General features: G+C 41.4%; 1 protein-coding gene across 2 annotated transcripts in view; it reads left to right on the top strand.

Annotated features, from left to right (window-relative positions):
- Nucleotides 1–807: 807 nt before the first annotated feature.
- The window catches only part of LOC140199625 (RNA-binding motif, single-stranded-interacting protein 1-like), a 215447-nt gene continuing 195201 nt past the window's right edge, over nt 808–21053 (top strand). For both annotated transcript variants that reach the window (XM_072262018.1, XM_072262017.1), the window contains exon 1: nt 808–1042. In XM_072262018.1, the coding sequence (XP_072118119.1) occupies nt 977–1042 (66 nt within the window). In that variant the 5' untranslated portion in view covers nt 808–976. The remainder of the gene's footprint in view (nt 1043–21053) is intronic.

The following is a 21053-nucleotide window of genomic DNA, read 5'->3' as shown; positions in this document are numbered from 1 at the left end:
TGTCTTTGGACAATGGGACGAAACCGGAGCACTCGGAGGAAACTTACACCATCATGGGTAAAATGTACAAACCATTTACAGGCAACAGTAGGTCCTCCCTTTGAGCCCACTCCCTCTCCTTCTCTCCTCTCCCTCCTTCCCCCACCCATTCTCCTCTCTATTCCCCTCCACTCATCCCTCCCCTCTCCCACTCCCTCCTCCCCACCGCTTCCCCTCTTTCCCTGCCCCTCCCTTCTCCACATTCCCCTTCCTTCCCAACCATACCTCCCCATCTCCCACACCTCTTCCTCCCCCTCACCTCCTCCCTTCTCTCCTCAACCTCCTCGCTCAAATCATTGACCAGCCCTTTGCTTCCACAGCTCTTACTGCTGAGTTCCTCCAGAAGTCTGCTTCTTGCTACGTTTCGTATCTCCGCATGTTACTCACTATAAATATATTGTTCATTTTAGGAATGCAGCAGGTGTCCAAATATATTCTGGAATATTAACTTTTCCAGTGTTAGTAAGCTGTATCCTAAATCTGTTACCCGTTTATTTCATTTACAGAGATACAGTTTTATTGCATAACCACTGTTTGTTAGTCTTGTACTGATCGGATTGTAGTTTATGCTTTCAAATTTTCCTGCTAAAAGGTTCAATACAATCAAATTGTTCTTAGCTGCTTTTAGCAAGAAAAATACCAATGTTTTTTTGTATCGCTTCTGTCGAAGCAGTTTGCTTGGTTCTGCCTGAGGCAGAATACCATTCATTCATCAGTATGAGCTCAGTTTGCCTCTCCTCCCTCTGCCCTGTGGTTTTCAGACTCCTCCCAAAACTCAGGCCTACCAAACTGCCAGTGACGTTCTGTGCACAGCAGTGAGTTATGTGGTGTTCCCCCACAAATTGGCTGACTTGTAGATTCACCGTTTGAGCCTTGCTTCCTGTGCAACATAATCTCCCTTGTGCGACTTGATTGTGTGACACCAAAGCCTGTAAAGATGCTGCTGTCTGTGCCACAGATGGGATTTGGCCCTCGCCCTCACCGTGTACAGCAGACTAAGAAGGTAATTCAAAGGCTTTTCCTTTAGTTCTGCTGTTTAGTGGATTGGTGAGTCAGTGTTTTAACAATCCATCTTGAAAAACAAAGCAAATATTTCTTTGAACCGAGGATTTTGTTTCAAATTAAGGAAATGACTGAGAAGGAAGTTGCAAGAGCTCAGTACAGTCATCAAAGGAAGTCTTGTCATGTTCCCAGCAGCGGAATTCTTAGAACAGTAACCAGGCCAACATCTTTTCACAACTCTGCTTATAAATTTATGCTTACTTTCCTGCTCTAATGTGTAATATTTTGTGGATCATGTCAGCCATTAGGAAAGGTAGATAATTTAAAAGTAGTTAGAATTCTGAAATTCTTCCGCTTTTTGCTTAATACATTTAATTTGCAGTTATGGGCGGATTTTTGTTGTGGATGTGTTAACTGTAGAATGTGATAACTTATTTTAAATTCAGAGTGGGCGGATAACTTTATTTTAGATTCTCTATTTGTAAAGTTAAACTAAAATTATTGCTTTACAAAGTCATCCTTTCTTGAACTTGCTGAGGTGGTGGCGATACCTTCTGGAAGAAGTTAGCAGTTCCATTTTAGTTTAAATTCAGCAAAACAGCGATGCTAATGTTTTCAAGCCATCTGGTGAATTGGAAGAGTTTAGAACAGGAAAATTAAAAAGTGCATTTCTGATTCTGAAACATTTAACTGAATGTTTGCAGTTTATTTATGTCTGCTCTATTGCAATTTACATTTTTCATTTAAATGGCAATTAATCCTTGTTTATCTCAATTGTTTCTCCCAAGATACAAAATTCCATGTTGCCAAGAATATTCATGAACTTGTGAAAACATTTATCACTGAATTTTAGAGGAAACCAATATTGATGGTTATGTTGGTCCTGCCTAAACATTTAACTGTTGACATTGTCAGAATCAGATTTAATATCACTGGTATACGTCGTGAAATTTGTTGTCTTTGCGGCAGCAGTACAATGCAATACATAATAATAGAAAAAAATAGTTTATCTAAAGGAATACATTAATAAATTAATAACTGAGTAAATCTAGTGCTTGTTTACACTGGGAGAAATCTGAAATTGTCTGCTAGCCCTCAATGTTACAAAAAGAAATGCAGAGCTGACAAGTTGCAGAATAGGCACATTGCTCCAAGCCATTCTCTTCAGCTCACGGCTGTGTGAGAATGGGGAATGAGCACAGGTCAGATTGGAGTGACTGTAATATTCTAAACAATCATCAATGCCGTGTATTTATCTCATGCCTTTCATATAGTGACACATCCCAAAGCACTTTACAGAGGGGCGTCATCAGACAGCATTTAACTGTAAGTCATTAAAACAAGCAGAAGGGTAGATGCTCGAAAAGCAGGGTTTCAGGACTGGAAAAGAAGGGACTCTTCAGGACCTTCATTTGAGATCATAAGGCATCGTGATTGTAGATGAAGATAGTCTTATCTCCGAAAGTGAAGGATTGTTGCGAGGCCAAGAATTGGGGAAAAAAATGAAGGTAACCCAGAAGGCTGAAGCAGACAATGCCTAGAAAAATAAGGATATATCCATAAAGAAATTTGAAAAAAAAAAGCAGGAACATTGTAACAGTGAGCCAAGCTTGCCAAATAGCCCATGTAACTCTGTAAGCATAGGGATGATGCGTGATGGGTTCAGAAACAGACAACGTCGACTGTACCTCTTCCTAGAGATGCTGCCTGGCCTGCTGCGTTCACCAGCAACTTTTAAGTGTGTTGCTTAACAGAGTTGTATTTAAGGTTCATTGAAGGTGGAAAGACAGGGCTGTATTGGAATAGGCAAGTCTAGTTGTAACAATATTCAAAGTAAATTTATTATCAAAGTACATATATGTCACCTGAGGTTTATTTGTTTACTGGCACACTCCATAACTTCATAACAGAAAAAAACCATAACAGAACCAATGAAAGACCACACAAACTCTGAGTGTTCAATCAGTGAGCAAAAGACAGCAATCTGTGCCAATACAAAAAGAAAGAAATAATAATAATAATAAATAATAAGCAGTAAGTATTGAATCCATAGTTTGTGGGAACATTTCAATGGTAGGGTGTGAAGTTGAGAGAAGTTTGGTTCAAGAGCCTGATGTATGAGGGGTAGTAACTGATCCTGAACCTGGTGATGTGAGTCCTGAGGCTCCCGTACCTTCTTCCTGATGACAGCAACGAGAAGCTGCAAAGATGCAATTGAGGGCTACAGTGGCTGCAGAGCTGAAGAAGGAGCAGAGTTAGCTGGCAGTTAGGAGAGGGAAATGGGTAATCTTAATTTTAGTAGGATTTACAGTCAACAGTTCATCTCTGGATGTAATGTGACAACAATATTGTGACTGTCTAACTCAATTTTATGTAGTAGCCAAGGAGAGGTTTAAGTATTCAGATGTGTGTCAATTTCGTTCTGGATTTGGATACTCTTGTCACTTCAACTATTATAAAAAAAAGGATATCATGTACAATGTAATTTTTGTTTTGTGAAATTCCAGTAATTGGAGAGATTACTTTCTGGTATCTCAATAGCTCAATGTATCTCAATTACTGGTGTCTTCATTTCTCATCCTTTGTAATATTATTTTTTTAAAAAGGAAGAATTTTATATGAATCCTTTCTTCACAAGATGCCAGGAGTCCTTAAATTATTATCTCCAAAACTGAAATCAAAAGTTATTTTGGAGCATTAGTTTTCACCTGGTCCCACATATGGAACTTATAGTTTGTAAAATTCAAGCTAACAAAGCTTGAATTTGACTGTCATATGGACGTTCTATCATCCCATGCAGCATTTTATCCAAAAGTCTCTTCCTTTGTTATCATCAGTCAGATTTATTATCACTGACCTATTGGGATTGGTCTATTGTTGTCACATGTACCAAGATACAGTGAAAAGCTTGTCTTGCATACTGTTCATACAGTGCATTGAGTTAGAATAAAGGAAAATATCAACAATGCAGAATAAAGTGTAAAATCTAATGAAAAAGTACAGTGCAGGTAAACAATGAAGATCATTATAAGGCAAGGCCAAGAGTCCATCTTATTGCACAAGAGGTCTGTTGAAGAGTCTGGTATCAGTGAGACAGAGGCTGTCCTTGAGACTGGTGGTACGTCCTTTCAGACTTTTTGCACCTTCTGCCTGAGGCATAAAAATCCACAAATTTCAAAAATAAATAAATAGTACAAAAGATGAATAGCAAGGTAATGTTCATGTGTTCATGGACTGGAACAGAAATCTGATGGTGAAGGCGAAGAAGCTGTTCGTAAATCAATGAGCCCTCAGAATCCTGTACTTCCTCCCAGACGGCAGTAAAGAGAAGAGGCCACGTCCTGAACGTAAGGGTCCTTGGTGAAGGATGCCAGCTTCTTCAAGCACCATCTCTTCAAGATGTCCTCTATGATGGGGGCGGCTGAGTCCAAAACCCTTTACAGACTCTCACAATCCTGTGCACTGGGACCTTTGTACACGCCTATGATCTGTAAGAGTCGTTGGTGCTATACACCTACAGAAAATCTGTAAATCTATACGAAATCTTCTCAAACTCTGGACAAAGTACAGCCACCACTGTGCCTTCTCCACAATAGATCAGTGTCTTGTGCTTAGGATTGATCTTCTGTGATGTTGATGTCCAGAAACTAGAAGCTGCTTACCCTTTCCACAGCTGACCCCTCAAAACAGATTGGTGTGTGTTCTCCAGAACATTACATGACATTACGTAACTTTAAGATTACATGTTAGTGCCATCCTTAGGACTTAGTAAAAAAAAAATGCTGATTATCAGAAGTATTATCCTTTGCATGAGTATTGAAACAAGGTGATCTCAAATTGATTAAGTGGATTCCATGAAAAATCAAAAAATTGCAAATTCTGGTTGTCTCAAATTTTTAAAAAATGTTGCGAACTCCTAACGGGCAAGGAAAATGGAAAGAAAAACAGAATTAATGTTTTTTTTTAAATATATAAATTTCCATTGCTGTTTTCAGAAAAATATTAACACAAGAGATCCTGCTGATGCTGAAAATCCAGAGAAACACACACAAAATGCTGGCGGAACTCAGCAGTTCAGACGGCATCTATTGAAATGAATAAACAGTTGATGCCTCAGGTCAATACCCTTCATCAGGGCTGGAGAGGAAGGGGAAGAAGCCAGAATAAGAAGGTGGAGGGAGGGGGGAGGAGAATGAGGACAAGCAGGAGGGTGATTGGTGAAACCTGGTGGGTGGATGAAGTAAGAATCTGATAGGAGAGGAGAGTAGATCATGGGAGAAAGGCAAAGAGGAGGAGCATCAGGGGGATCTGATAGGCAGGTGAGGAAAAGAGGTAAGGGGCCAGGGTGGGGATATAAAGAAAAGGAAAGGGGAAGGAAAAAAATCCAGAAGTTGGAGAAATTGATGTTCATGCCATCAGTTTGGAGGCTACTTAGATGGAATATGAGGTGTTGCTCCTCCAACCTGAGAATGGACTCATCATCGCAGAAGAGGAGGCCAGGGACTGGTATGTCAGAATGCGAACAGGGTTAGAAATCGAAATGGTTGGCCACTGGGAAATCCTGCATTTTGCAGATGGAGCTAAGCTGCTCAACAAAGCAGCCCCCGCAATCTAGAACAAGAGAAAATCTGCAGATGCTGGAAATTCAAGTAACACACACAAAGTACTGGAGAATTCAACGGGCCAGGCAGCATCTATGCAGTTGGCATTTCGTTCTGAGGCCCCTCAGCTGAATCTAAGTCGGGACTCACCGGTGTAGTGGAGACCACTCTGGGAGCTTGAGTCACAGTGGGTAACCCCAACATGTGGAGTGTTGCCTCACCTGGAAGGACTGTTTGGGGCCCTAAATGGAGGTAAGGGAGGAGGTGTATGGGCAGGTGTAGCACTTCTGATGTTTGCAGTGAGAAGTGCCAGGACGACAAGGGAATCATGGAGAGAGCGATCCCTGCGGAAGGTGGAAAGTGGGGAGAGGTAAAGATGTGTTTGGTGGCAGGGTCCCATTGAAGATGGCAAAAGTTGTGGAGAATGATGTGTTGGATGCAGAGGCTTATGTAAGTGAGGACAAGAGGAACTCAAACCCTGTTAAGGCAGCAGGAAGACGGGGTGAGCGTGGATGTCCGAGAAATGGAGGAGAGGTGGCTGAGAGTAGCATCAACGTTGGAGGAAGGGAAACCCTGTAGTTTGGAGAAGGAGGATATCTCTGATGTCTGGAAAGAAAAGCCTCATCCTGAGAACAGATACAATGGAGATGAAGGAACTAAGAAAAAGGAATGGCATTTTTACAGGAGATAAGGTGGGAAGAGGTATAGTCAAGATAACCATGAGAATCATGTGTTTAAACAAGATATTGGTAGACATTTTGTCTCTAGTGATGGAGACACAGATATTGAGGAAGGGGAGATCAGTGTCAGAAATGGACTGAGTGAATTTAAGGGCAGGGTGGGAAGTTGGAGGCAAAGTTGCTGAAATCGATGAGCTTAGCATGGGTGCATGAAGCAGCACCCATGCAGTCATCAGTGCAGCACAGAAGAGTTGGGGAGCATTACCAGGAAAGGCATGGAACATGGCCAATGAAAAGGCGGGTATGGCTGGGCCCATGCACTTACTCATGGCTATAGAGTTTGGAGAAAGTAGGAGGAGCCAAAGGAGAAATCGTTGTGAGGAGCAATTCCACCAGATGGAGGAGGGTAATGCTGGAAGGGAACTGGTCAGGTCTGTTGACAATAAGAAAGCAGAGAGCTTTGCGGCCTTCTTGATGGGAGATAGAAGTGTATAGGGACTGGACATCCATGGTGAAAATGAGGCAATCAGAGCCAGGGAATTAAAAGTTTTTTAGGAGATCGAGAGCATGTGAATTGTTGCGGATATAGGTGAGAATGGATTGAACCAAGTGGTTAAAATGGAGTCAGTGTATGCGGTCACAAGTTCAGTGGGACAGGAGCAGGTAGAAACAATGGCCTACTTGGACAGCTGGGTTTGTGGACCTTGGATTGGAGGTAGGTATGAGCTGTGCAGGGTAGGGGAACTTTGAGTTTGGTGGCAGTGGTTGGGAGATCTCCAGAGTTGATAAGGTTGGTGATGGTGTCGGAGACAATTTTCTGATTGTTCTGAGTGGGGTCCTCTTCAAGGGATCAGTAAGAGGAGATGTCTGAGAGCTGCCACCTGGCCTCAGCAAGGTAGAAAACAGTCTGCCACACTACAACAGCACACTTTGTCTGCAGGTTTGATGGTGAGGTTGGGATTGGTGCGGAAAGGAAAATATTGCTGTATATGCTGAATATATCCCTCAACCAAAACTACCGAAAACAGATTATACAATGTTATGTTTCATTGGGATTTATGGTTCTGTGCTGTATAAGTATGAAGCGGTTTTAGATCTAATCGTGAGATTGTAAATTGTTCCATGTAAACATTTTCCCACCCTGTTGATTGAGAGAGTGACCTTCAAATTTTCTTTCTACTGAAATGTCACCATACCCCTTGTATGTAGATGCGCTCAATGGTGGAGACGGCTTTACCCGTGATGTACTGGGCCATATCCACTGCATCACTGTGGATTTAAGTGCTACTGGGTGACAGTCTTTGAGGCAGGTTGCCACATTCTTTTTAGGCACTGGAATAAGTGATGTCTGCTTGAAGCAGGTGGATACCTCAGGTTGCCGAAGCAGAAGGTTAAATATCTAAGTGAACACCACAGTCAGTTGATCAGCATAATTCTTAAGAATTTGGCCAGGTACCCTGTCTGGGCTGGATGCTTTTCCTGGGTTCATCCTCCTGAAGGAAGTTCACACGTCAGCCTCAGAGACTGGATCATCAGATTCTGTGGGAATTCATGATGATTCCTCCATGTTGTGATGGTCAAAGCAAGCATTGAAGGGATTGAGCTCATCTGGAAATGAAGTCCTGTTGTCGCCTGTGCTGCTTGAGAATCTCGTGGTTCATTCAGAGCTTCTGGTTGGGGAAGACTCTGAGTGATTTTGTGGGGATACACGCTGACACTGTGGTGTATTCATTCTGATCCACTAACAGGGACCAACCTACCAAACTGAAGCAATCCATAGCTGGCACTTTGCCTCCAACAACCACCTCTTTGTTGTCCTAATACCTGGAGCTTTCCTCTTTAGCCTCTGGCTGTATGCAGGTAGGAGAAGGACTGCCAGGTGATCAGATTTCCCAAAATATGTTCTGGGCATAGAACAGAAAGCATTCCTTATCTTAGCATAACATTGATGATATATACTGTGTTTCTTCTATCAGTCTTGTCCGTTATTTTATCAATGGCTTCCATGAAGTTAATTAAGCATGGTTGAGCTGGTTCTCTTTTTTTAATTTCAAAATTTTCAACTTTCTAGAAGCCTTGCCACAATCTATGTTAAGACACTAAAAAATAAAACTTCTCTTGCCTGTGTTCTGCATGGGCCAGAGCTCAGACAAAATTTAGATATGATCTGTTTTGTGGCCATATTATGGTCTGTTATTACCTGAACAAAATAGAGTATAATTACGTACCTTTAACAGTTAGTGGCATTATCATTACTCAGTGTCTGAGACCCCCACATTTCATAGCCGTGGGGAAGCAATGGTCACCACTGACCAACCACATAAATACTAGAACACTATCTATAAGAACAGGCTAATAGTTGGTCACTTATGGTGAGTGACTTGCCTCCTGATAACCCAAGGTCTTTCCTTTACCAAGGCACTGTCTGAAGTAGGATGGGATGCTCCATTTGCTTGCATAAACACAGCCACAAAATAGTACAAAGAGCCTCTATACCATGCAGGCCAATGCTGCCCCAGCAGCAGGAGACATACGCTATCTAAAAGTGCTTGCTTAAGATACCCCAGATGTATCTCCAAAAGCTTTGAACTCCAACACCAAATTCTATAGGGCCAGTAGACAAATGATGGATCAAACTGACTTGGAAGTGATTTACAATTCTTTGATCTTTGCTGGATTTCCATTCTATTCAGCAAAATGCTGTAGACAATTTTTTTTTCATTTCACCTTTGTTATTTTTCATATAATTATTTGGAAACACTGCATTTTCTTCTTATTCAGCAGTGTCTAGTCCAAGTTTCTTGATGACGGAGAATACACGAAGACTGTTTACATTAAGAAGATTGATCATCAGAACCTTCCCAAGAGCAATTATCGATTCACAAGAAATGCCAACATCGAATAATTGAATGGATAGGAAATTTTAAAAGCTGATATTTTGATGTACTTTTCTATGAATCTATGATTCTATGAATGGGCTATAATTGCCAGACATATTCTTCAAAGTACAAAGCTCAAAGTAGATTCATTATCAAAGTACCTATATGTCACCATCCACAACCCTGAGATTCATTTTCTTGTGGGCATACTCAATAAATCTATAGAATAACAACCAGTATGCAAAAGATAACAAACTGTGCAAATACAAAAAGAAATAATAATAATAATAATCGTAAACAAATTAGCAATAAATATCGAGAGCAAGAAAAGAAGAGTCCTTGAAAGTGAGTCCACAGGTTGTGGGAACATTTCAATAAATAGGCAAGCAAAGCTGAGTGACCTTTAAACTCGCTTTTGAATCAGATTAACACGTTTGTCATTTTCCAGTCATCTGAACAAAAGGAAAATTAGAAGACTATGGTTAGCTCTTCAATACCCATTCCCACTTCCCTCACCAACCCAGCCTGCATGTCATCCAGTGCAGGTGGCCTAGTTACCTCAAACATTGCCAGTCCTGATCCTACTTTCTATTTATCAATATTCTCCTTACTATTTGCATGCCTCCAGAAAACATCTGCATTGTTTTTTATGTTAAATGTCATGAGATTCAGATAGTCCTCTTTTACCTGTCTTACTTCAGAATTAGAATCAGGTTTATTATCATGAAATTTGTTAACTTAGCAGCAGCAGTTCAATGAAATGCATTATAGATAAGAAAAAATCAATCAATTACAGTATACATATATTGAATATATTAAAAATCATACAAAAACAGAAATAATATATATTTAAAAAGTGAGGTAGTGTTGACGGGTTTCATGTCCATTTAGGAATTGGATGGCGGAGAGGAAGAAGCTGTTCTTGAATCGCTGAGTGCCTTCAGGCTTCTATACCTCATACCTGATGGTAACAGTGAGAAAACGGCATAACCTGGCTGCTAGAGGTGCTTAATAATGGATGCTGCCTTTCTGAGACACCGCTCCTTAAAGATGTCCTGGGTACTTTGTAGGCTAGTGCCCAAGATGGAGCTGACTAGATTTACAACCCTCTGCAGCTTCTTTCAGTCTGTGCAGTAGCCTTCCCCCTCCTCCCATGCCAGACAGTGATGCAGCCTGTCAGATTGCTCTCCACGGTACATCTATAAAAGTTTTTAAGTGTATTTGTTGACATACCAAATCGCTTCAAACTCCTAATGAAGTACAGTCGCTGTCTTGCCTTCTTTATAACTGCATCAATATGGTGGGACCAGGTTAGATCCTCAGAGATCTTGACACCCAGGAACTTCAAGCTGCTCACTCTCTCCACTTCTGATCCCTCTATGAGGATTGGTATGTGTTCCTTCATCTTACCCATCCTGAAGCCCACAATCAGCTCTTTCGTCTTACTAACGTTGAGTGTCAGGTTGTTGCTACGCCACTCCACAGTTGGTATACTTTGCTCCTGTAAACCCTCTCGTCACCATCTGAGATTCTACCACAATGGTTGTATCATCATCAGATTTATAGATGGTATTTGAGCTATGCCTAGCCATACAATCATGGGCATAGACAGAGTAGAGCAGTGGGCTAAGCACACAGCTCTGGGGTGCGCCAGTGTTGATCATCAGCGAGGAGGAGATATTATCCATACAGATTGTGGTCTTCCAGTTAGGAAGTCGAGGATCCAAAGACCACGTTGAACAGCCATTGAGATTGCATCTGCTGTTGACCTATTGTGGCGATAGGCAAAGTTGCAGTGGGTCCAGGTCCTTGCTGAGGCAGGAGTTCAGTCTGGTCATGACCAACCTCTCAAAGCATTTCGTCACTGTCGATATGAGTGCTACCGGGTGATAGTCATTAAGGCAGCTCACATTATTCTACTTAGGCACTGGTATAATTGTTACCTTTTTGAAGCAAGCGAGAACTTCTGCCTGTAGCAGTGAAGGGTTGAAATCCACCCCTCAGCACTCCCCTCAGCTCTTTATATTCAAACTGGTTTCCAGTTCACTTATTCACCTGACATGCATTATCCAACATTTTGTTTCATCATCTGCTCTATCTACTTTGTCGTCAAGGGAGCTCTGTTTTTGGTTCCCGTATCTTAACTCCTTGTGGGAATTATCTAGCCTATACTTGAACCAACTCTTGAGAGGTCTGTTACTGTTCTACCAATCTTTGGTTCCATTCACCCTTGCCAAACTCCCTTTCATTTCCATTAAAATTAGGCCTCTCCAATTAAGAGCTTGTACTCGAGATTGCTCTTTACCTTCCTCCATTAATTGCTAAATCTTACAATGAGATGATCACTGTTTTCCAAGTGGTCTATTGCTGACACTTAGCTTATATGATCAGCCTCAAGTGAGATTTCTTTTCACAGATCTCAATTCAACCTGATGTTTAGAATCTAACAGAATATGTAAAGTTTGCATAAGTCAGTTAAAAACAAGTTTAAAGCAACATTTTAATCACTTTTTTAATCCACATTATGGCTTGACAGCGAATGAAGGAGCCACTTTTTATTTTAACAGCAAGTATCCAGAAAAGAGTATGCTTGTTTGCAAAACCAAAACAGATCCATTTCACAATTATTACTTTGTTTGCCTCAGCAGTTGTTGAAGAGTACTTTGTATGTTCTCCCTGTGACCACGTGGGTGTCCTCCAAGTGCTCTGGTTTCCTTGCACAGTACAAAAATGTACTGGTTGGTAGGTTAATTCGTCATTGTTAATTATCCTGTCATTAGGGTAGGGTTAAGTTGGAGGTTACTGGGCAGCTCAGCTCAAAGTGCCAGAGGGTCTGATCTCAATAAATAAAAAATAAAAGGTTTGTTGTTCCGTGACATGCTTCATTACATTTTAGTTTGTTTTGCATTCCAGCATGAAGGGATGCTGCTTTTTTTTTAAAAGATGCCTCTTTCCTGATTTTCAAGTTTGTTATTCTTATTCTCTTGTTCAGTTCTATAATGGGAGTGTTGGGAGCATTTAATAGGTATATCTGCCCATAAATGCACCAAAGTATTTGCTTAGTGATTATATTTAATCAAATAACAATCAAGAGTTCCAATACGCTTGCAACATGTTGATCAGATGAATCCAAACTCATGCAGATCTGACTTCAATCCATTTTACCTTTTAATGTATTTTACCTTTCTTTTGATATTTTATTGAAAATAATGTAGTACTTTCCTTTCTCCTATAGTGTACTCTCCTTTCCTACCAGATTCCTTCTTCTTCAGCCCACCTGGCTTCACTTATCACCATCTAGCTGGCCTCCTTCCCCTTGCCGCACTTTTTATTCTAGCACCTTCCCCCTTCCTCTCCAGTCCTGATGAAGGTTCTCGGCCCAAAACTTAGACTGTTTATTCCTTTCCATAGATGCTGCCTGACCTGCTGAGTTCCTCCAGCACTTTGTGTGCGTTGCTTTGGATTTCCAGCATCTGTAGATTCTTTCGTGATAATAATGCATTATTGCTTTTTGAATTTAGATTCAGCTCTGTGAGGTCATAAAATTAGAGACTCTTTAAATACTGAAAAACACTTGCGAAAAACTTTGTGCTGTTTCTGGCTTGAAGGTGAAAGATAATTTGCTGGGAAGTTGTACTGCTGGAAAAATCTACTAAGGTTGCTCTCTATTAATAATTTAAGAAAAATCTAATCATTTATAGAATAAAAGAGTGACACCATTTTACCTGCAAATTACTGGACCATTTCCTCATCAATAATTAAACTTGCTGCAGCTATTTAGAGCTAGAAATTAATGTTGTATCCTGACAATATCATCATTTATGGCCCTGCCATGAAATTCAACATTGGAGGCCTATGTAGACACCCATGATCTGGAAGATAACTCCAGTAGCTTATGAATAGTCCATAAAGACTTTATGGACTAGCTCAGATTGTAGATCTAAATATTGAAAAATATGATGTCAGCATCGATCTTTGTGGAAATCTGCTTCCCATTTTATTTTTGCACACTTTAAATACTGATACTCAATATGATGATTCACAAGCACAATTCTTTGATGGCAATGAACTTCTATTCTGCTTATTGCTTTCAATATTTGTCATTTTTTTCTGTTTTTCCTATCATTCCTAATCCACTCTATTGTCTTCTGCCTCCGTATTTAATTTGATTCTGTTTCCATTCTTTGTTGCTTTCAAAAGGTATGTTTTTAATTCAAGGACTGAGGAAGTAAGATGTTGGGCGCCACATTTGGAGAGCCTCAGATGCAGCATTGACATCACTGTTCATTTTTGAAATAAACAATCCAACAGTTTGTGACATCAATATATTTATGGTAAAAGATCAATGAGCAAAACTGATTAGATTAGATTCAACTTTGTCATTGTGCCGAGTACTGATACAAAGCCAATGAAATGCATTTAGCATCTGACCAGAAATGCAAAGAATAGTGTTATTTACAAAGCAATGTACTTTTGAATCATCTTAATGAACTAATGATTTTACGATCTTCTGAAGGACTCAGCAGGCTTAACCCTCAAGCTGCAGGTAGGGCACCTTTAATTGGATGAGGGGTACATCACCCGAGCCGGAAAAGAGGGAGGAGTGATGGACTCCAAGACAGGCTGAAATGCTAGAAATAAAAGTTCTTCTACCCAGCAAAAGATGAGGCATTATTCATGTGGATAGCTGGAGGCTTTTTCCCAGGGCTGAGATGGCTAACTTGAGGAGGCATAGTCTTAAAGTGCTTGAAAGTAGGTACAGAGGGGATGCCAGGGATAAGTTTTTCACACAGAGCATGGTGGGTGTGTGGAATGCACTGCCAGAGACGCTGATGGAGGCGGTTATAATAAGGTCTTTTACGAGACTCTTAGATAAGTACATGGAGCTTAGAAAAATAGAGGGCTACGCGGTAGGGTAATTCTAGACAGTTTCTAGAGTGGGTTACATGGTCGGCACAACGTTGTGGGCCGAACAGCCTGTAATGTGCTGTAGATTTCTATGTTCTATGGTCTATGAAAGTACAGTCACTGGAGAGCAAGACTGAGAACCTAAGGCAAGATTGCTGTATCAGAGGGAAATGAGAAATTGCTGTGTTCTATGTTTCACTCCAAACGCGTCAGATTCGGTGATCAGACACGAGGGCTTTTGATACATAGGATGGACCACACTGCTGATTCAGAGAAAGCAAAATGCAGGTTGGGTTGGGGGGGGGGGGGGGTCTGTGTTTTGTGATAAATTCATCAGTGGTGCTCAGACACAGCATTCTTGGTCTTGTTGCACTGTTGTTCCCCTGACCTGAAACATCTAATGATTAAGTACTGATTATTCTATTGGCCAGAAGCGTTCTCCCATGAGCCTGACCGCAGATGAGATACCGCCAAAAGCCCATGTTAACGAGGCACTTGAGATATTGAATGCTGCTATCACCAAACAAGAAACTGCCCAGCTCAACGCATTCCAAGTCATAGTCGGGGATTTCAATCAAAGATTGTTTGAAGAAATCTCTGCCCAATTATCATCAGCATATAACCTGCAGCACCAAGTGTCCCAACATACCCAACTATTGCTGCACTACAATTAGGAATGACTAATGTTCCACGCCTAGACTAAATTTCTGAAATCTGATCACTTGGCTTTCCTTCTCCTTCCTGCATACAGGCAGAGGCTAAAGAGTAAAGCTCCAGAGATTAAGAACAACAAAGAGATGGCCGCGAGAGGCAGAGAAGTGGCTGTGGGATTGCTTCGAGTCAGTGGACTGGGCTGTGTTCGAGGACTCATGAGAGGGTGTAAGTGAATACACAATGGCTGTCGAAGGCTTTACTAAAGCAGTTGTGAATGAGTGTGAACCCTCTAAATCATTCGGAGTCTTCCCCAGCCCGAAACCCAGGATGAACCATGAGATCCACAATGTGATGAGAGCCAGATCAATGGCATTTAGGTCTGGCAACCAAGTAGGGTACAAGAAGTCCAGGCACAATCTCAGGAAAAGCCACCTCATGTGTGAAGGGACAATTCTGGTCCAAATATGTCACTGGAGGAGACTCAACAGCTTTGACAGGGGTTGAACGCTATTACCTCTTACTAAGTGAAACCAAGTGATATAACTGACAACAAAGCTTCACTTCCAGATGAGCTCAATGCCTTCTATGCTCATTTTGACCATCAAAAAATGGAGAAACCTAAATGAACTTCTACAGCCCCCAACAGCACTGTGATTTCAGTCTCTGTCGCTGACATGGGAGCATTCTTCCTGCAGGTGAACCCAAGGATCCGGCCAAGATCGGATACCTGGCTAAGTACTAAAGACCTGTGTTGATCAACTGGCTGGAGTGCTCACCAATATCCTTAATCTCTCACTTCGGCAGTCGGAAGTACCCACTTACTTCAAGCAGGCTTCTCTAATTCCAGTGCCGTGGTGTTCAAGAACGTGGTAACCTGCCGCGATGACTATCGTGATGAAGTATTTTGAGAGGTTGGTGATGAAATATATCAATTCCTGCCTGAGAAGCAACTTGGATCCATTCCGATTTGCCTACCAGTACAACAGGTCCACAGCAGACGCCATTTCACTCAACCCTGGAATATCTGTACAGCAAAGATGCATATATTAGGGTGCTCTTTATCGACCACAGCTTGGCATTCAGCACTATCGTCCCCTCAAAACTACTCAATAAGCTTCCTTGGATCCTTGATTTCCCCACTTGCAGACCCCAGTCAATTTAACTTGGCAACAACATCTTCTCCACGATCTCCCTCAGCACAGGTGCACCACAAGGCTGTGTGCTTAGGCCCCTGCTCTACTCACTTTACACTAATGACTATGAGGTGATGCAGAGCTCCAATGCCATACTTAAGTTTGCAAATGACACCACTGTTGTTGCCTGAATCAAAGCTGGTGATGAATCAGAATATAGAAGGGTGTCTGAAAATCTGGCTGAGTGGTGTCACAACAGCAACTTCTCACTCAATGTCAGGAAGACCAAGGAGCTAATTATTGACTTCAGAAGGAGGAAACCAGTGGACCATGAGCCAGTCCTCATCAGGGGATCAGAGGTGGAGAGGGCCAACAACTTTTAATTCCTCACTATTAATATTTTGGAGGATCATTCCTGCACCCAGCACATACGTGCAATTATGAAGGAAAGCATGGCAGCACCTCTACTTTCTTAGATATTTGTGAAGATAAAGTATGGCTTCTAAACTTTGACAAATTTCTATAGATGTGTAGTGGAGAGTTTATTGATTGGTTGCATCGTGCCCTGATATGGAAGCACCAATGTCCTTGAATGGAAAATCCTACAAGAAGTAGCGGATACAGCCCAGTGCATCATGGGTAAAGCCCTCCCCACTATTAAGCACATATGCATGGGGCACTGTCGCAGGAAATCAGCATCCATAAACAAGGATCCCACCACCCAGGTCATGCTTTCTTTTTGCTGCTGCTGTCAGGAAGAAGATACAGGAGCCTCAGGGCCCATACCACCAGGTTCGGGAATAGCTATTACTCCTCAACCATCAGGCTTTTGAACTAGAGAGGTTAACTTCACTCACCCCATCACTGAACTATTCTCACAACCTAAGGATTCACTTCCAAGAACTCTTCCTCTCTTGTTCTCGATATTTATTGCTATGTTTTTTTTTGCTTTCGTATTTGCAGTCTGTGGCCTTTGCACACGAGTTGTTTTTCCGTCCAGTTGGGTATGTCTTTCATTTATTCTATTGTGTTTCTTGAATTTACTGAGTGAATCTCAGGAATGTATATGGTGACATATATGTACTTTGATAATAAATTTATTTTGAATTCTAGCAATAGTTGAAAGTTAATTCAGATAACAAGGCTGCAACTAGACAGGTTAAGATGGAGATATTGGCCGAGGAGAAGGTTGAGAAAATTGTATTTTTGTTGAGGCAGAAAGTGTAATTGGTCCTCCCCATATTTAATTGGAGGTAATTTTGGTTCCTTAAGAACTGAGTGACAGATAAACATGCTGACAACTTGGAAGCTGAACAAGAAGTTTAACTAAACAGATAATGTCCAAGGGGGTAAACATTGCCTGGTACAGAACTTCTGAGTGTTGTTACAGAGCTGCTTTCCCTTGAGTTCCAATATGATTGGGGCTATTGCTGCCAGATACTATATGTAGGAAATGCTTGTTTCAACAAGGGGGAAAATGGAAATGAAATCAAATAGTGATAGCTATACTTTACATATGATACTACAATATGCTCCTTATTAGACAAATTAAAGGATTATATTTCACTCATAGCTGCCAGCAGCATTTTGAGATATCATTTTGTTGTTCCACACAAATATTAATTTAACTGATTGAGCTGACATCAATTATTGTTTTTCTGTCCCAATGTTTCTTTTCCTTCTCATCCTGGCAGTTGAATCATTTGTTCTCTAATTAAGTTCTTTCCTATGGAGCAATCAACCCAGTAACTGACACTGTGATGACCTAAATGTCTCTTTGTAATTTCATGATGCAGCTCTTGCAGCTGTGGAAATCAAATCTCATGTTTCAGTAACAACTTGAACTTTACTGCTGTTTACATTAGTTTTCAGTGTATGATGGATACAGTAACTTCCCATAAACAGCTCCCTGCTTCAATATCAACTCCCTCTGCTTGCTTCTAAACCTAAAGGGATTTACACGGAAGCTGGAAACAAAGTATGGTCTATGGAATGGAAAATCTGTAACAAGATTTTGTATTAGCATGGACGGGCAATCTTGTCGATGTTAGTTGTCAAAATGCCCACTATACCAGTTACGAAATTCCAAAAGTAAAATCCACAAGTTTGTTTGAGATGTCCCTAAAATGATTCCACTGCCAGAGGACCAGATTTTCTGGTGGATTACATGATAGCAAAACTACTGTACATCACTGCAACCAGAATTTCAAAGATTCAAAGTGCATTTATCTTCGAAGTGTGTATACAGAAAACAACCCTGAGATTCATCTTCCCACAGATAGCCATGAAACAAAGAAAGTAAAACCATGGAACCCACTCAAAGAAAAACATCAAACCCCCAACAGGCAAAAAAAAGGAACAAGTCATGCAAAGGGCAAAAAAAGTGAAAAATATAAAATATAAAACACCAAACCACAAATTATCAAACCAGCCCACGCATATTCAGTTAATCTCAATTCAGTTCAATTTACTTGGTGTCGTTCATTAACTGTGTGCCACAATCAGTCCACCCCAATCAAAATTGCACAAAGTTAACACCAAGAAAGAAGTGACCAGAAACCGGAAACATATCATAACATGAACTACAGACTCCAATCCACAAACAGTGCTGATTTAACCTGCTCTTCCATATATTTGCTTCCATAACCTAGCAGGATCTTGAGTGCATTCTCAAATGAAATCAATGTACTTAGAAAGCAACACACACAAAATGCTGGAGGAACTTAGCAGCTCAGGCAGCATCTATGGAAAAAGGTAAACAGTCATTGTTTTGGGCCGAGACTCTTCATCAGGACTGGAAAAAGGAGATGAGAAGTCAGAGCAAGAAGGTGGGGGGAGGGGAGGAAGAAGTACAAGGTGGTAGAAGATAGGTGAAATTGAGAGAGGGAGGGGGATAAAGTAAAGAGCTGGGAAGCTGATTGGTAAAAGAGGTAAAGGGCAAGGGAAGGTGGAATCTGGTAGAAAAGTGGAGAAGGCCATGGAAGAAAGTGAAGGGGGTGGAGCACCAGAGGGAGGTGATGGGCAGGTAAGGAAATAAGGTGAGAGAAGGAAATGGGAATGGGAATTTCAAAAGCAATTTTATTGTCTATACAGTTACTTGATAATATTGGTCCCAGGAAAGAATAGGAAAGAATCCCGCCACCCAACCAGGGATCGGGTTCCTCTGGCCCTCACTTATCACCCCACCAACCTTCGCATCCAACACATAATTCTCCGCAACTTCCGCCATCTCCAATGGGATCCCACCATCAATCACATCTTCCCCCCACCAACTTCCTGCTTTCCGCAGGAATCACTCCCTTCCCGACTCTCTGGTTCGTTCATCCCTCCCCACTGATCTCCCTCCTGGCAAGCAGAGCAAGTGCTACACATGCTCCAACACCTCCTCCCTCATTCCCATTCTGGGCCCCAAACAATCGTTCCAGGAGAGGCGATACTTCACCCATGAGTCTTTTGGGGTCATATACTGTGTCCTGTGCTCCTGGTGTGGCCCCCTGTATATTGGTAGACCCGAAGTAGATTGGGAGACTGCTTTACCAAGCACCTGCACTCCGTTTGCCAGGAAAAGCAGGATCTCCCAGTGGCCACCCATTTTAATTCCACTTCCCATTCTCATTCAGATATGTCTATCCACGGCCTCCTCTACTGTCACAATGAGGCCACACTCAGGTCGGAGGAACAACACCTATATTCTGTCTGGGTAGCCTCCAGCCTGATGGGGTGAACATCAATTTCTCGAACTTCCAGTAAATGCCCCCCAACCCCCGATTTAATCCTAGCCTAATCATGGGACAATTTAAAATGACCAATTAACCTACCAACTGGTACATCTTTGGAATGTGGGAAGAAACCCCAAGGGTCACAGGGAGAACATACAAAACCCTTACAGGCAGCAGTGGGAATTGACCCTGGTCTTGCAGGGTAGATGTCCCCAGTGCCTGAAATAGATAGTGTGTGATGTGTCAGATTTTTGAGGCACAATAATTTGTAGATCTGTGCTGCAGGGACAGAGGAGTGAGTCTGATGTGATGGCCCTGGGTGGAGCTGGCACATAACAAACAGCTCTATTTGGCTCTTTTTGTATGATTCTAAAAATAGTATCAGATTTAGAAACCCCAAGATAGCTATGGGCCCAGCTGGCAGTGAAAAAACCCTCTCATGAACACCTGGGGACTGGTGTCTAAATTGGAAGAGTTAGACAGCGCCCTGACGTGGTTATGCTCACAGAATCATATTTATCATCAATTATCCAGAAACTTGCATTAAAAAGCTTTCTACTTTCATTTCCTTTCGTGACTCGCTGCACAATTCTTCATTGGCTGCCTCTCAAGTATAAACTAGCTAATTGCGTGTATGAAAAAGGCCATTCTTTAAGAAAGTCTTATGACTTTGCTTTGATTCCATGGAGGCATTGATGCTAAGTATTTACAAATTGAAACTATCACAATTTACCCATTATGCTTTAGCATAACGTTCTATGATTGAGCAGGCTTTTTTTTGGCCCACTATGCTCTGCTCCAACATCATGCCTTTATGATAGTGCTATTCAATTATGAGTGCTAGACAACATTTTTTACATTTGCTTATCCCGTGTTACTAGTAAATTGTTAAGAAAAAGGACTTAAATGTAAGTAAGTGCTATCATTTTGACCACAGGGAGGGGAGGGAAACTGAAAGTGTAACCAAATCACAGTTTGCTATGTATTTTCTGGCATTATGGGAAACCTAGAATTGCCGTACTCAGGAAGGATGAGACAAAATGAATGAAAGTACAAATCTCTGCTGCATCAGCATGATGAATCAGTATCTTAACCGGGCAAAAAACACTTGGCATGAAGTACTGAGACCAGCAATACACAATACGCTTTAGATTGGGATTTCAACATTTGTCACCAGGACTGGCTCAACATCACAACTACTGACTGACTTAGTCATATCCTGAGGGAAACGGTTGCCACAAAGTTTATAAAATATGTGTGAACAATAAAACGACTTGGTCTCATATTACCCAATTCACCTATTGCAGATGTGTCTATCAATGACAGCATTGGTATGAAAATAAGACTATAAGACCATAAAATATTGGAGTAGAATTAGGTCATTTTGGCCCATTGAGTCTGCTCCGCCATTTTATCATGACTGATCCATTTTTTACTC

Source organism: Mobula birostris, chromosome 6 (assembly GCF_030028105.1).
Source record: "Mobula birostris isolate sMobBir1 chromosome 6, sMobBir1.hap1, whole genome shotgun sequence".
Taxonomy (NCBI): domain Eukaryota; kingdom Metazoa; phylum Chordata; class Chondrichthyes; order Myliobatiformes; family Myliobatidae; genus Mobula; species Mobula birostris.
This window is presented reverse-complemented; position numbering and strand designations above follow the sequence as displayed.